We start from the raw sequence: 15,153 nt of genomic DNA on the forward strand, positions 1-15,153 counted from the left end.
TATATATATATGATCCAACTTCTGGTGAGTCATTATTCTGGCATAACCTACACCACATAAGACAAAAAAAAAACATACCAAGCATCTCCAGTAAATGGTGACTGAAGAGAACAAGCCAAGGGATGGATACACCAAAATTTAAAAGTCACTAAATATCCTTTTGGAGTAGAGCTAAATCAATCATTAAAGTGGACCTTTACTCATATTTTTAAAATAACAACAAAGGCACCTTTCGTAATGTCAATATACAAACACATACAGGTGAAACTCGAATAATTAGAATATCGTGCAAAAGTAATTGCATTAAGTTCTGCAAAAGGGGCCCAAACCAAGTACTGAGTACATATGCATGCTTGTACTTTTCAGAGGTCCGATATTGTTCTATGTACAATCCTTGTCTTATTGATTGCATGTAATAATCTACTTTTTTGAGGTTGTTGATTTGGGGTTCTTGGGGTTTTCATGAGCTGTAAGCCATAATCATCACAATTATGACAAATCACGGCTTGAATTATCTTGCTTTGCATGTAATGAGTCTATCTCATATATTAGTTTCACCTTTTAAGTTGCATTAGTGAGATAAATGAACTTTGCACGATATTCTAATTATTCGAGTGTCACCTGTACTTCTAGATAATTGCCGGATTTGTATTCTTTACATACCTTATTTCTCTTTTCTTTGCCAGTCTTCTCACAGTGGCCATGTTTACGAAGAGCAGATAAATATATCTCCCTTTACTTCCTGGAATTCTGGCACATGTGACTAGGACATGTGACCATGCACATCATCTCAGGGGAGGAACATGCCTTTACCTGAGATCTCATGAGATTACAGAGATTTCCCAGCAATGCTCTGCTGATTTAACCTTCCCAGGATGCAACGCTTGTGCACAATTATATCATTTGTGCCAAAGTGGACAAGGAAGTGGATAAAACTCTATTTGTAAGCAAAACAAAAATATGTTTGTTTAGCTAATGAATGTAAGATGATTTTATATCATCGTGCAGAGCTGCATGCTGATGTGATTTTTAGTGAAAGGGGGTAAAGGTCCACTTTAAGGTTGATCTAAAGGCAAAACATTTTTTTGGACAGTAGAAAAATCATGCTTGGTTAAAACCATGCAAGGTTATTGGTTTTTCCATGTGTGCCCCATAGGGGAGATTTCCCTTCCTTTCCTGTGCTGTAAAACACAACAGAAAGTGAGAAACAATATCTCGAAGTTACGGAAATGCCCATTTAAACCAGGGCTTGACAAATCCCAAATTTTTTCAACTATGCGTTGCAGCGCGGTCTATCGCATTGCGGGTGGGATGTGCATTTGGGGTGTCATTCAAATGAATGGCAGTACAGTACAACACATCTAACGCACAGTAGGTATGTTCTGTTGTACCGTGTTTAATTAAAGCATAGACCTGGTGTGAAAGGGCCTTAAATAGCAACTTTGAAGTTTAGATTTTCTCTCTTTTACTGTCTCAGAAACAATGGTGAGCAGGACAAATAGTCTAAATTTTACCTCACAGAGGCTCAGCATCACATGTGGGCCTTACCTAGGATATTCTACATTTAAATGCAGTCTGCTTAGGACCACCCACACCTCCAGATTGACACTCGCATTTAAACCAAAAACTGCAGTTCACCAAGTTACGATTTCTATCGTCAAGCATGGTGACTGTAACATTAGGTGAGGAACAGCCGTATAAGGAGGCTATGCACCTGCCCTCGCCCACATTCTGAGGAAGCCCCGTAATGGGAGGGGTGAAACGCGTCAACAAAACACTACAGGCATTTGGCCGAACACACACCAGACACAAGCAAACATCCTGGAGGATAATCAGCTTGCAGTATACCAATATGAAAGGCTTACAGTGATTATAATATAGATATAACTCGTATGGATGCAGAAGACTGGACAAGTATTAAAACTACTGCGGAGGAACAATATGGTGACCGCTACTTTTCTTGCCAAGGGAGATATAAAGGCTGTTGCTTATAAATGCCATCTACATGCCAATAGATATCCTTAGTGCATGTGATTGCAGGACTGTTTGGTATGTTACCATTAGCCCATTTGGAAAAATGATGCACGACACGGCTGCTGGCAAACCAATGAATATGTTTTTTTCCACCAATAAGTACTGGCGTGTCCATATATTACCCACAAAACGGGGACTGGGCAGCGGAGTTCATAATTCTATTGCCCAAGCATCAGAATTGAACTTGAGCTTTCGAAATTCTGCCTCTCCCCCTTCCCCTTCTTTTCTTTACATCAATTAACCATCAAAAGATTTACCAGCATTGAATCATTACACAAACAAATGTGTGGTGCACGCATGAATGAGTGGATGGTGTGTTTGAATTTGACAATGTTGTCAACTTGTTTTTAAATAGGTTGTTTTAGGGTAAGGTGCCATATAATATGAAAAATGTGACATTCTTTTGGATTTAAATAAAATTAATTTCCACAGAGCCGTGCAGTCTAGATCCTTCAGTAACTTCTGCAGTCTGAGCCTTGTAGGCACAGTCTAATGGTGTTTGATAGGTGACTGTAGCATTAGGCTATCGGAGAGTAGGAGACAGAATGAAAGAATAAAACAAAATTCAGGGAAATCATGGAAGAAAACCTGATGCAGTGGGCAGTAAACCTGAGACCTGGAGAAGATGTCTTCCTGCAAGACAACGACCCCAAGTATTAAACCAAACTACACAAGAATGGTTTAAAACAAGAATTTGAATGTCCTAGAATGGCTAAATCAGTTTAAGTTTCAATCCAATAGAGAAGGCTGTACTCTAATGATCTCCATGCAATCCGACAGAGCTAGTTCTAAGAAGAAAGGAAAACTGCAGCATCCATATGCAGAAATTTGCTAGATACCCATCTATACAGACCCAAGACTGCAATGGCTGTCAAATGTGCATCTTCTAATTCGCTTGTATACTTATGCAGTAAGTTATTTATGTTCTTTCATTGTGATGAATTGAAATCACTTTTCAGATATCTATTTTCAATTTGAACTGAAAGCATATAGTTCCACTGTGATTAAATCAGGGTTGGACAAATCCCAGGAACTAGGTAGCCAGTGCTCTAAAAAAATCACAGCTGGGCCTAACTTTTGAAGTTTTCCCATGTTGTCAATGGAGCTGGCACCTAAAAAAAAATATGCTCTTGGATTGGAAAGACTGGCTCCTGATTTTTGTCCACCCCTGGATTAAATATTTCATAACAATCAAACGGATATAATATAAGTCATTGTAGAGGGGAGCAACACACGTTTTACTGAATTATTTTATTTCTGAATTATACACAAAACTAGGAATCTCTGTGGTCAGTTTAAAAAGTGTGTAAAAGGACAAAGCAGTCGGTAGAAGGTTAGAGCCGAACTCCAGGCAAACATCCAATACACGGATTAAATACACTTAGGGGTGAATTTCTGCCCATTCGGTCCTGAGACAGTCATACAACCAGGAGGATGACATCACTTTCTCTGTTACAATTCGGTCCTGAGACAGTCATACAACCAGGAGGATGACATCACTTTCTCTGTTACAATTAGGAAATACACTACTGACACCACTCTGTCCCCAGTCTTTTGACTGGAGAGTAAAGGAGCAGCAGTAGCAGAATGAGGAAGTCATTACTCTGCTCTCTCTTCCTGTCAGCTTTTTTTTACTGCCAGCATATTCAGATGCAGTTCAGTTGACTGGCTCCCAGTGCTGCCCCTCCCTCTCACAGTCTAAGGTCTTCTATGCAGGGGATTGAAAGAGGGTACTACCTAGTCAAATTTTGGAACTCCTACTATATACTACAGTACTTACACTGATAATTTAAAATGTATATTATATATCTGCCTTGAGTTTAGCTTAAACTGAAAATACTGGCTGTTAACATTTGGGTTGCGCCTCTCTAGGACCTATAACCATGTTATATATACAGTATATGCTATGTGGTTGAATGGAGGACTTTTTGGCTTTTTGTACCTGCAACATTCCACCAAGACCAACCACTAGAGGTAAGCTGATAATATCTTGGGAAACAAATTATATAGCACATCTGTTGCAGTTCAATTCACACTTAGGTCATGTCTACAGTCTCCATACAGTACAATGGGTGCCTAAATAACACTTTAAGTTCCACCTTAGACAATGATTGGTGAGGAGCATACCACTCTGCACCACATCACTCCTTTAACCTATACACCAATCAGCACACAGCCATCGGGTTTTCTGAACAAATAAAATCTAAAACTTTGCATATGAAATAGTAACCTTGTAAAGCCATCTTACATTGTACAGCTCTATCATTGTACAGCTCTATCTTGGTATCTAAAGATAAAGCACAATGGTTGGTGACAGAAGAGGGGTACATGAGCGGTAGGTGTTGAAAGCGGCTACATGGTAGTATGGAAGGTGGGGCACATGCGTGGTGGGCAATGACAGAAAGGGGTTGAGACCCAAAACTTTTGAGATGAGACTGTTCCTGGACAGCATGCTGTCTGGCTATATAATCGGCACTGCCAATAGAGAGGAGACAAGGTGGTGGTTTGATTACAGCAAACAATGTGACTGTTTTATACATGTATCAGTTGGGTCTTAAAGTGAGCTTCCAACAAGCGTTTCCATGTGTTGGGAGTTAAAAGTGATCACATAAGATTTTCTACCAAAATTAATGGCCTGTCTGTCCAAAATAAAGCTAAGCATGATTTGTTAGCATAAGCAACAAAAGCAAAACATTATATAGTGTAAAATCGACAAGTGAAATGACTTAGCATACAAATGAACACAAAGCCTATGGGTATTAAACAGTTAAAAATATTTTTTTTTAAGTAATACAATATAATAATATATTTTCATACAGTCCAATGCTATGTAATGTTTTTTTCTATTCATTTAGAGATTAAGTATGATTCAAACAATGTATAAGACAGCATTCATGGTCACATGCACACACTTACATACCTGGAATGGACTGTGCTGCTGCCTCAGAGCTGACATTGGGGATGGTATTTGGCTGCTGCTGGCTGGAACTAACTTCAGGCTCTGCATTCATTGATGGGGAGAGTGCCATGTCACAGGACAATGCTGGTTTCAGTACAGGTGGGTGAAGGTCTTCAGAGACTTCTTTCTTTTCCTGTCCTGGCAACTGAAGTGCTGATAAAGGTATGTTAATAGGTTGGCTAGGATTTCCTGTGGACGTACTGACTGGCATTTGTATTCCCTTCTGCTGATTGACAGCTGGAGGATTAGATGGTATTTTGCTTTGGGAGGACAATGGTGGTCTCACAGGCTTTTGAGATGTGGGCCTTTGCAGGATCAGTGGAGAAGGTGCAATAGCTTGAACTTCAAGCTCGTTATTTAGGGATGGGGGAAAAATGTTCAGTGGCTTGGATTGTCCCACAAAAGGGGTTGTGGTGGCAGTTTGGTTCTTCGGCTTGGCCATCTGTGTTAGCGCCAGTGAGGGACCATCAGCACCACCAGTAAGTTCTGCATTAGCAACAATATAGTAGTCTTCCGGTTTTTCCTGTTTAATTTTTTTCACAATCACATCACTACTGTCCTCATCCACAATGTGCGACTGAGATCCAGAAAGACAAGAGTTAACACCACCACTGGACCTCTTGCGGGAAACACTAGGTGACTGCTGGACTTGTTCAAAGTCACTGTCCTCATCTGTTACAGAAGATTCACACACCATGTCAAACAATGTGGTTTCATCTTCAAATTCTTCTACAGGCTCATCCAGCTCTGAAGGTTCACTACAGTAGGAAAAGTCACAGGAGTCTCTTGTTATATTGCAGTCAAGTTTTGATTTTACTGGTCTCCCAGGGTACCTATCCAATGGACTTGTCTGAGTCTCTGAGGGCACACCAATGATACTAGGACTGTCTGAGTTAAAGCTTCTACTGTCTTGGAAGCACACTCTCTCCTGAGGGCCAGCCCTGCAGGTTGTAGTCAATGGCCAGTGGTATGCATGCCCAGCACTGCATCCCCACATAGCTGTAAGAGTTCCATGGGAGCCCTCAGAAAGTAAGTGCTTCAGGTTTGGAATAAGGCTACAAATTGTCCCATGGCTATGAGCCCAACTCACTAATTTGGAGAGGTTTTCTGAAGATGTATGAAGACAGTCTTCCATTTTGATAAATCAAGAAGTATCTTCCTGTAAGTTAAAATAGAAGAATGAGATTTCAGATCCATTTGTTTACAGAACCAATGCAACTCCATTTTTTTTACAAACATTGTAGGCACCTACTTAAACATATGCAAAAATATAAACATTTAAAAAAACCCACAAATGTATGTCTTTTATGGTATCTTTTACAATTCCTTGGAATTCTTAGCACTTGAAGTATTTTAAAAGAATATTATATATATATGTGTATGTGAAAAATATATACATACACACATAAAGGCAGTTTCCAATATTTATTGATAGCTTTTAAAGTCCTTTTTCTATTTCCTTTTATAGCCAAGATCTAGACATATTTTAACAGGGTTTCCTTCTTATATTTAAATTAAAAAGAGATTTCTAATGAAATGTAATTATGCAATCAAAGTACAATAACCAATACTAACCAATCATAATCATTAATCTACAGAAAGATTATAGCTCAGTGGTTGATATGGGCTAGGAACTTTGTATGTAGCCACTACAATTTATACCTGCATTAAAATATAGTATAGTAAAGCTGAACCTTTTTTTGGCTTTACTTCTGTTTTGGGTCACAGGAGAACATTTGCTAAAGTACTCCTGTGATCCAAAGTCAGTATATAGCGGATTACTGCCTGCTATATGCTGACAATGCAGAGCTGCGTTGTAGCCGGGAAGGATCCCGAAAATATTGTCCCAGCTTGCCAATTGACAGCTTGCTCAGTGCGCTAGAGCAGCCTTTCTTAACCAGGGTGTCGTGGCAGTGATGTGAAGCGGGGAATAAAAACTGACGTGAAGGGGGCTCCTGATGTAAAGGGGTATTTTTCTTTTGTAAGGGGGGAAATTTTGAAGGGGGGGGGGGGTTTCTTATGTGCAAGAGGGGCTTCTGATGTGAAAGGAGGGCTCCTTATGTGAAGGGGAGCTACTGAAACAGGATAACTCTGATGTAAAGGGGGTCATCTTGATTTGAAGGGAGCACTTCAATGTAAAGGGGGAAACTCACGTTTTTGTCTTAGTATGGGGTCCCCCTTTAAAATCTATGACATTTTAAACTAGGGTGCCTTGATATTTTGCATAGTTTTTAATGGTGCTGTGACTGACAAGGTTGAGAAACGCTGCTCTAGAGCTCTTTGACCCAGCTGAGCCCACCCCCTCCCCTGTCTGTCCCTTCAATGAGCATTGGGGAAACAGAGAGGAGAGGGGGGAATACCTGCGGGAAGCGGTAACTGACAGTCACTACTCTTTCCAGGGGGAAGACTGTGAGCTGTGCGATCAGCGGTCACATGATCACTCAGCTCTCAATCTACAGAGCCAGTGTGTGACAGCTGCAGTGTCCCACGTTTGCTCTAAGCATTGTGAAGAGTATATTTTACTATCCCAGTACTTCTTCTTTAAGTAATAGGCAGAATTTAATTCAGCTTGAGACCAGTTCACTGTCATTCGAGCATATGCTCATTTCGCTAGCTTGCCTTTACAGTTAATTAGGCAAGCTTTTCCAGATAATGTAGTGAATGGAAATCCTGATCTTTCAGGTTCTTGATAAAGGGTTGCAGGGAGGGGGAAGAGATGGTAAGAAGTAGTGATTAAATGTAGAATAGATCACACTATCTTCTCTGTAAGAAAAAATTGTTGACATAAATAGTAATCATAAAAATGCTCTTTTGTAGAATTTAGGTCAAGGGTAACAAAGAAAACACAAATAATGATATAAAGATTATTATTTACTGAATGATGGACACAGACACTATTGAAACACTCATCATCTGACCAGTGTTAATTTTCACAGCACATTTCAATCTAGTTTTAGTCATAGAGGGTTATTCACTAAAGGGTGAAGGGTTTGGAGAAAGCAGGAGAAGTGACCAATCTAGGACAACATAGCTGAACTGAAAAGTGAGCTGAATTGGAAACATTTTCTAAATCAGCTATTTTGTCCTAGATTGTTCACTTCTCCTGCCTTCTCCAAACTCTTCACCCTTTTGTGAATAGCCCTGATAGTCTTTAGACTAAATGCCATTTAGTTTTAGTCATCTGAATTGTGTTAGTTTTAGTCAATCAAATATCATAAGATTTTAGTCAACTAAATCTACAGTAGATTTAGTCTACAAAAATCTAGTGGGTTTAGTTAAAGAGTGATTTAAGAATTTCTCTTGAATTTCCAATCTAATTATATACTTCTGGAGTAAACATCTGTTAACCGGTTATTACTTATGGTTTTAAGATTTGAACATGTAATACAGACACAGATTTAACTGTTGTGATTATTTAATATGTGTTTATTAACATTTGATTAAACCAAGTCCTATAAAGAAACAATAATACTGAGTATTTTCAACAATGGACCAGTAATTAGATATGCATCGATTGTAACAACTGACATATGACATTTTTCATTCTTTCAAGCAGAAGTACAACTCTTAAATATTAAAATGAAAATCGATATTGGCTGTAATGCCATTGCACATATTACCTATTAGCCGTCCATTCAGGATGGAACCGGAACTGGAAGTCCAAAGAGATTAGTTCTGATTGGATCACTTTCCAAATCGTCTCCCCCTAACATCTTACTCTAGTTTTAGTTAGTTGACTAAAATGTCAATATATTTTCCTTATAGTTTTAGTTATCATAGCTTAAAGTGACATTAAAGTCATAAATGTTTTCTCCCCCCCCCTCCCCCCAAATGCTGCTTCAAGGACTTACCTTAAATGATGCCTCTTGATCCGATCATGTTCTTCCTTCCACTTGTATTGAGCAATCCCTCCAGCGCTGGTGACGGTCTCTGATCCAGCGCAGACTCTTCGGGTCCCACGGTGTCTGTCCGATGTTCACGCTCCCAGCTGTGTGCATTTATCTCCACTGTGTCTCTCCTGTTCTCCCCACCGAAGATCTCTACTTCAGATGGGAGCGAGCGGCGGTGATGGAGGTAAGTAATTACGTTTTTGGTAACTTTTTTATTTTTCTACATGTTTTTGCTAATATCTACTGCTTGCAGTAGATATATGCAAAAAAGCAGAGTTTAATTGTACTTTAATTTTTATTTAGTTTTAGTCACTGAAAAAGTGTTGTTGACAAAAACTATGATGAAAATTAGGGATGCACCGATACCGATACAAGCATCGGTATCGGCCGCGATACCGAGTATTTGCATGAGTACTCGTACTCGTGCAAATACTCCAATACATAAAACGAGTACCTGTGCCGCGTCCGCCATCTTCAGGGACCCGAATCCGCCGCACACAGGACCTCCATCGCGTCTTCAATGAAGCAAGATGGCCGCGACCTCCTCTGTCATACATAATAAATGGTACCGGATTAAACTCAAAAATGTTTGAGGAATTCATTTTTGAGTTTAATCCGGTACCATTTATCATACCATATCGCGGGAATTACCGCACGATAAATCGCTCAATGTTAACGGGGCTTTAATGTTGTTCCCTCCAGCCTGTCTCCTCCTCCACACAATCATCGCGGCGCCCTAACATTCTATACACTGTATAGAACGTGATGATTCACAGAACTTAGACTGTTGGAGCAGAGGGGAGAGAAGCTAAGGGGACTGGTCTAAGAGCAAGCGGGATCGTGGTTCGGGTGAGTATAGCACTTTTTCCCCTAGACACAACGAGCACTTAACCCTTGCAGTGTGGGGGTAGCCCCACTGTAAGTGTTACGTTTTAGATTTGCCCAGAGTTCTGCTTTGAAGACCCTCCAGTGGAGGTTTAAGACATCTCTCCATTCTTTCTTAGCTGTCCATTGGCATTTCAAATGTGTCACCTTCTCTGGCTTCCTAGCACAGGCATGAGTTTTAATTCAGTTTTTGACCAGCAGGTTTTGGGGGAAATTAGAGTAGCACTGTGTTAAGTACAACTCCACCATTCTCTCCACACAATCATCCTATCATCACACATGCTACTTAAGTTTAAGCAGAACTCCAATAATACATTTGAGCATTGCTTTGGTTTTTTGTATTGTACAAATTCCCACTCGCTTCCTGTCTGGACAGGAAGTGAAGGGAGATTTTCCAAACTGGGGCAAACACCACACTACAAAATCTGTGGTTAACCCTTCCCCCTTCTATCAAAAACTTTTAGGAGGGAAGCAACTAAAATACATTTTACAGTAGACACTTGCAAGTGCCTACACATATCCTTAGATTGCTGCTTGAGTGCCTTTAGACCAAATTTAGGGCTTCCTTATAATATTAGCTTCTTCAAAGAAAGTTTTCTGACCATCCTCATCGTCCATCTTGCACTTTACTACTGGTCCTTTGGAATGAACAGCAACCTCACTAACTGTAGTACGTGGCTCTAGTAGCGAGTAGGCCAGAGCTTGACTTTTCTCCAAATCGGTGCTTAGGTGTCAGTGATCCCACGGCACTAAGCACACCTTTCTATATAAATCTGCAGTAAGTTTAAGCTCAATACATTTTACTTGCTACAAAAGGAATTTCTGCTGTTTTTTTCTAGTAACGCTGTAGCCTCATCGTCCATCTTGCACTTTACTACTGGTCCTTTGGAATGAACAGCAACCTCACTAACTGTACTACGTGGCTCTAGAAGCGTTTATGACAGAGCTTAACTTTTCTCCTAATCGGTGCCTACGTGTCACACAGCACTAAGCACACCTTTCTATATAAATCTGCAGTAAGTTTAAGCTCAATACATTTTACTTGCTACAAAAGGAATTTCTGCTGTTGTTTACTAGTTACGCTGTATGTGTGGGTGTCGTAGCCAAGTAGTAAAGTTGCTATGTTTGCAGCTGGAATAGTGTCTGCTCTCCCAGCAATATTTATACAGTACAGGATAGGAAGGGTAATCAGACATTGCCTGACATCTGCATGTTTCTCTTATGTGGATTATGCCCCGCTGCCGCTCTATGCTGACCTTTGCAAGTAGGCCAAATAAACAATATCAGCAGTGTTTAGATTTCAGACTGGTTTGCCTAGCAACTAATTTAATGCAAGAATACGCTTGTGTAAATGATATGCGTTGAAGATCGCCTGCCTTCTTAGATTTCCTTACTAGAAGTAATAATATTTATTGCAAAAGTACACTTTATAAGAGAAAAGGAAGAAGAGGTTATACACAGAGCTTGCAACGTCATCTCCATCAAAATAGATGGCAAAGTAACTGGCACACTGCACAGCAAGCGCCTGGGCTGATCACATACTCTGTTCACTTATTGACCACCATATATCAGACTCATTTATCTCATATAGATCAGACATCAATTATGCCTGATTTTAGATAAGAAAGCATTGTTTACGTTTGTTCTCATATTGCATAGTTTTGATACATTTTGTGTAAAAAGATTAAACAATCAGATGAAGAGCGTATGGCCAGCATTACATACTAATTTACATGGCCAGCATTACATACTAATCTAAAGTCTGTGGGGAAAACTAAAGGGAATTTATAATGTTTTCAAATAAATTTTTTTGTTTATTATGTTTAGTACTACAAAATTACAAGGAAAGGATGCAGAACCAAATGGCAAATCCACACAATGAATTTATTGTCTGCTGCAGTGCAAACAAAACAAAGGTACATCGATAAACATGTTGAACAGCAGTTTCATGTGTCCCCAACCTGTTAGTCTAATGAAGGGCAGGGATATCGTAAACTGTTGTGCAGCATACTTACCTACAGGTGAAACTCGAATAATTAGAATATCGTGCAAAGTTCATTTATTTCACTAATGCAAGTTAAAAGGTGAAACTAATATATGAGATAGACTCATTACATGCAAAGCAAGATAATTCAAGCCGTGATTTGTCATAATTGTGATGATTATGGCTTACAGCTCATGAAAACCCCAAGAACCCCAAATCCACAACCTCAAAAAAGTAGATTATTACATGCAATCAATAAAACAAGGATTGTACATAGAACAATATCGGACCTCTGAAAAGTACAAGCATGCATATGTACTCAGTACTTGGTTTGGGCCCCTTTTGCTGCACTTACTGCAATTACTTTTGCACGATATTCGAATTATTCGAGTTTCACCTGTATTTACCTTTGTTTGCCCTGCAGCAGATAAAAAAATCCAGTATGTGGATTTGCCATTTGGTTGTGCAGCATCCTTTAATACTTTGTTTCCTAACTGGTGGGTCATGACCCAAAAGTGGGTCGCAACCCCATATTGAGTGGGTTGCCATGTGCCTTCCACTGCGCTAGGTGAGAGGCTCCTCTGCCGTCCCCTAGCGCAGCACTGTCAGTTCTTGTGCCAAGCAGCCATTCAAAATATGCTGCCCAGCGCCGAGTGTCAGCTTGAAAGTAAATGCTAATGTCACACGAGCAAACTTACCAGTCCCCTGTTACTATGATATTGCTCCCTTGCTAGCCAGGAGGTCTAAAAGTCACTTCCTTGCTAGTGAGAGAAATCTGGCACTGTTCTAGGCCAGTAAGGAAGCAAAGTGATAGGAAGAGAAAGCCTCTCCTGGGCAATCCTGCTTGCTGCTAGCAATGTATCACCAGCAGCAGAATCACCCATGTGACATCTGTCTTAGGATCAGTACAGAGATAACACAGTTTTTAACAACAAAAGGTCTACCAGTCTGTGCACTCAAGACTTGTGTAAAGGATAAAGAGCATGGAGTCAACACAAACACTGAAAGCCAAGGCTCCTTTCAAATGATCTATTTGTTTCTTTGGCAACCTACAATATCTTCAAATATATAGTCACTGTGGCCTGAAAAGACATTTTAATGCACTCATTGACAGAGTGGAGAAAAGCTGTGAAATATCAAAATCTATGGGTAAGCATGTATGCATACACAGACAACAAGCAACATGACAGCTGGAAGTTGTTTTGCCATTACATAAATGTCTAATCCTAAATATGAGTCTTGCATGGCACAGCAGCACAATTAGCAGTTTTCTAAATTACTTAATCAACTAGAAATGTTCACAGTTTGTGTGCTGCTTTGGGCGAAGTGTAAACATATGAAGCTCAATTTACAAAGCATTACGTTTCACCATTCACATTAGGCCTTTAAATTTACCAAAACTGTGCAAATGAGAACCTGCCTAGACTATTCATTCAATTTATATCCATTTAGGTAGGCCCATGTACTGTATAGGAGTTGGTGATCCAGCTGCAGCGTTTCTCTGTCCATACAGTACAGTACATGTACCAGTGTTTACATGCGCACGGGTGCAAGTAAGGACTTGTGCCCTTGTGCGTTTAAATGCTGGTACTTGATCACTGGGGAGATCAGTGAACCTCCGTTCACCTATCCCCTCCCCATACTATGGGACCGGGTGCGATGCAGATTTACATCACTTCCGGTCCCATAGCTGTCAGTGCTGGGCTCCTGAAGCCCTGCAATAAGCTATTGAAGTGCGATCTGCACTTCACCTTAAAGAGTACCTGTCACCACTATCTGCTATCACAAAGGGGGCTTGTAAGCCCCCCTATGTGATAGCAATTAAAGTTTAAAAAAAAATAAAAAAAAGTTTTACTTGGAACTAGGTTTTCTCAGAAACGGTTATACTGCTATGTTTACACACACTTTACATGGGGGGGATTTATCAAAACTGGAGCAGACAAAATCTGGAGCAGCTGTATATAACAACCAATCAGCGCCTCTCTCTCATTTTCAAAGCTAACTGAACAAACTGAAGAAAGAAGCTGATTGGTTGCCCTGGGCAACTGCTCCAGATTCTTCTGCTCCAGTTTTGATAAATTCCCCCCAATGTGTTTGTGAATTTGAGAAAAAAATGTCAGTAAAATATGATTGGGAAATATCTATCACCATGGTGACCGGCTGTAGTTTACTGGCTCCTAATTTTTCCAGATCTCTGCAAGAATTGTCCAGGTGCAGAGTAATCCTACTGTACTTTCCTATACACACAGCTGAATCCACAGCTTGCCTAGCCTATAGGCTCCTACTCCCTACCTCTGTATACAAAGAGGTTGATTTACTAAAGGAGTTGAAAATTTTCACTCACTAATTTGTAACTGTGTTCACTTAGAAAACCTAACCATTTGCAGGTGAAATAATTGAAGGATAATTTAAGTGAATATTCACTTATTTTATTGAGTAAAGATTCTCAACTCTTTTTGTTAATCAGCCCTCATGGTGCTAGTCATTTGTATTGACTGCTTCTCATACAACCCTTTTTTGCAGCTCTCTGTTGTAGCCATACCAGTATTATTTCTCCATCGGTATGTTCCTATGCACAGAGCCCCTTTGCTCCCTGTGTTTCAAATCTCCATATATTGCTATACATTTGCTGTCCTTCTAATATAGCTTCACTGTATATGTGTTGCCTTAGCTTTCACAGGATTACTGTTCTTGTAACACACCCCCCATTTATAGTGACTGTTCATGGTCTAATATTATTTCTTATACAACAATCCACATATTCCTGAACCCAGAGCCCTTTCCATTGACCATCTTAGGTATAGCCTTACCATTTGCCATTGATCAGTTCTTCCATAAAGTCCCACATAATCTCATAGTATTATTTTTTTCTCTGTACATTCCTGTACAACCTTTTAATTGGTAAAATAAAAAGTCTGTTCAAAATTAACAGAACAATTATATTTAACTATGTATATTTCAGCTACCTATATAGTCATAATCAGGTTGTGTAGTGCTGGCTCCTAGGTTTTTAAAGCTGGCTCCAAGTTCTGGGTGAGATTTGTCCAGGTCTGTTTCAAGCTATGACCACATCATTTGTAATATATTAATACACTTACGGTGTGTGTGTGTGTGTGTGTGTGTGTGTGTGTGTTTTTATTCCCAACTTCATGTCCCGGACATACTCTCTGTTGGGCTTATGTAATAATAGAAAGATTAAAGTGCGTATTCATAGCGACCAATCAAATTTCCTCTTTTGCTGACATGACTTACAGCCGGCCTTTACTAAAAGGCAGATGAGATAAATGTAATTGATCTTCATGCCCGCTGTACTAGCCTAGTGAACACTACCAAACCTGATCAGAAAAACCCCCCCAAATACAAATGTTATATAATTGTTTCAGTTGGCAGAACACGGTATT

The 15,153-nt window shown here is 39.8% G+C and overlaps 1 protein-coding gene across 1 annotated transcript in view; it reads right to left on the reverse strand.

Moving 5' to 3' along the window:
* Window positions 1–15,153, reverse strand: part of KIAA1958 (KIAA1958 ortholog) — a 79,253-nt gene that overhangs the window by 40,425 nt on the left and 23,675 nt on the right. The window contains exon 2 of the mRNA XM_018561146.1: window positions 4,955–6,152. Coding sequence (XP_018416648.1) covers window positions 4,955–6,128 — 1,174 coding nt within the window. The 5' untranslated portion in view covers window positions 6,129–6,152. The remainder of the gene's footprint in view (window positions 1–4,954; window positions 6,153–15,153) is intronic.

This window comes from Nanorana parkeri, unplaced genomic scaffold (genome assembly GCF_000935625.1).
Source record: "Nanorana parkeri isolate BGI_ZX_2015 unplaced genomic scaffold, ASM93562v1 scaffold504, whole genome shotgun sequence".
Classification (NCBI taxonomy): domain Eukaryota; kingdom Metazoa; phylum Chordata; class Amphibia; order Anura; family Dicroglossidae; genus Nanorana; species Nanorana parkeri.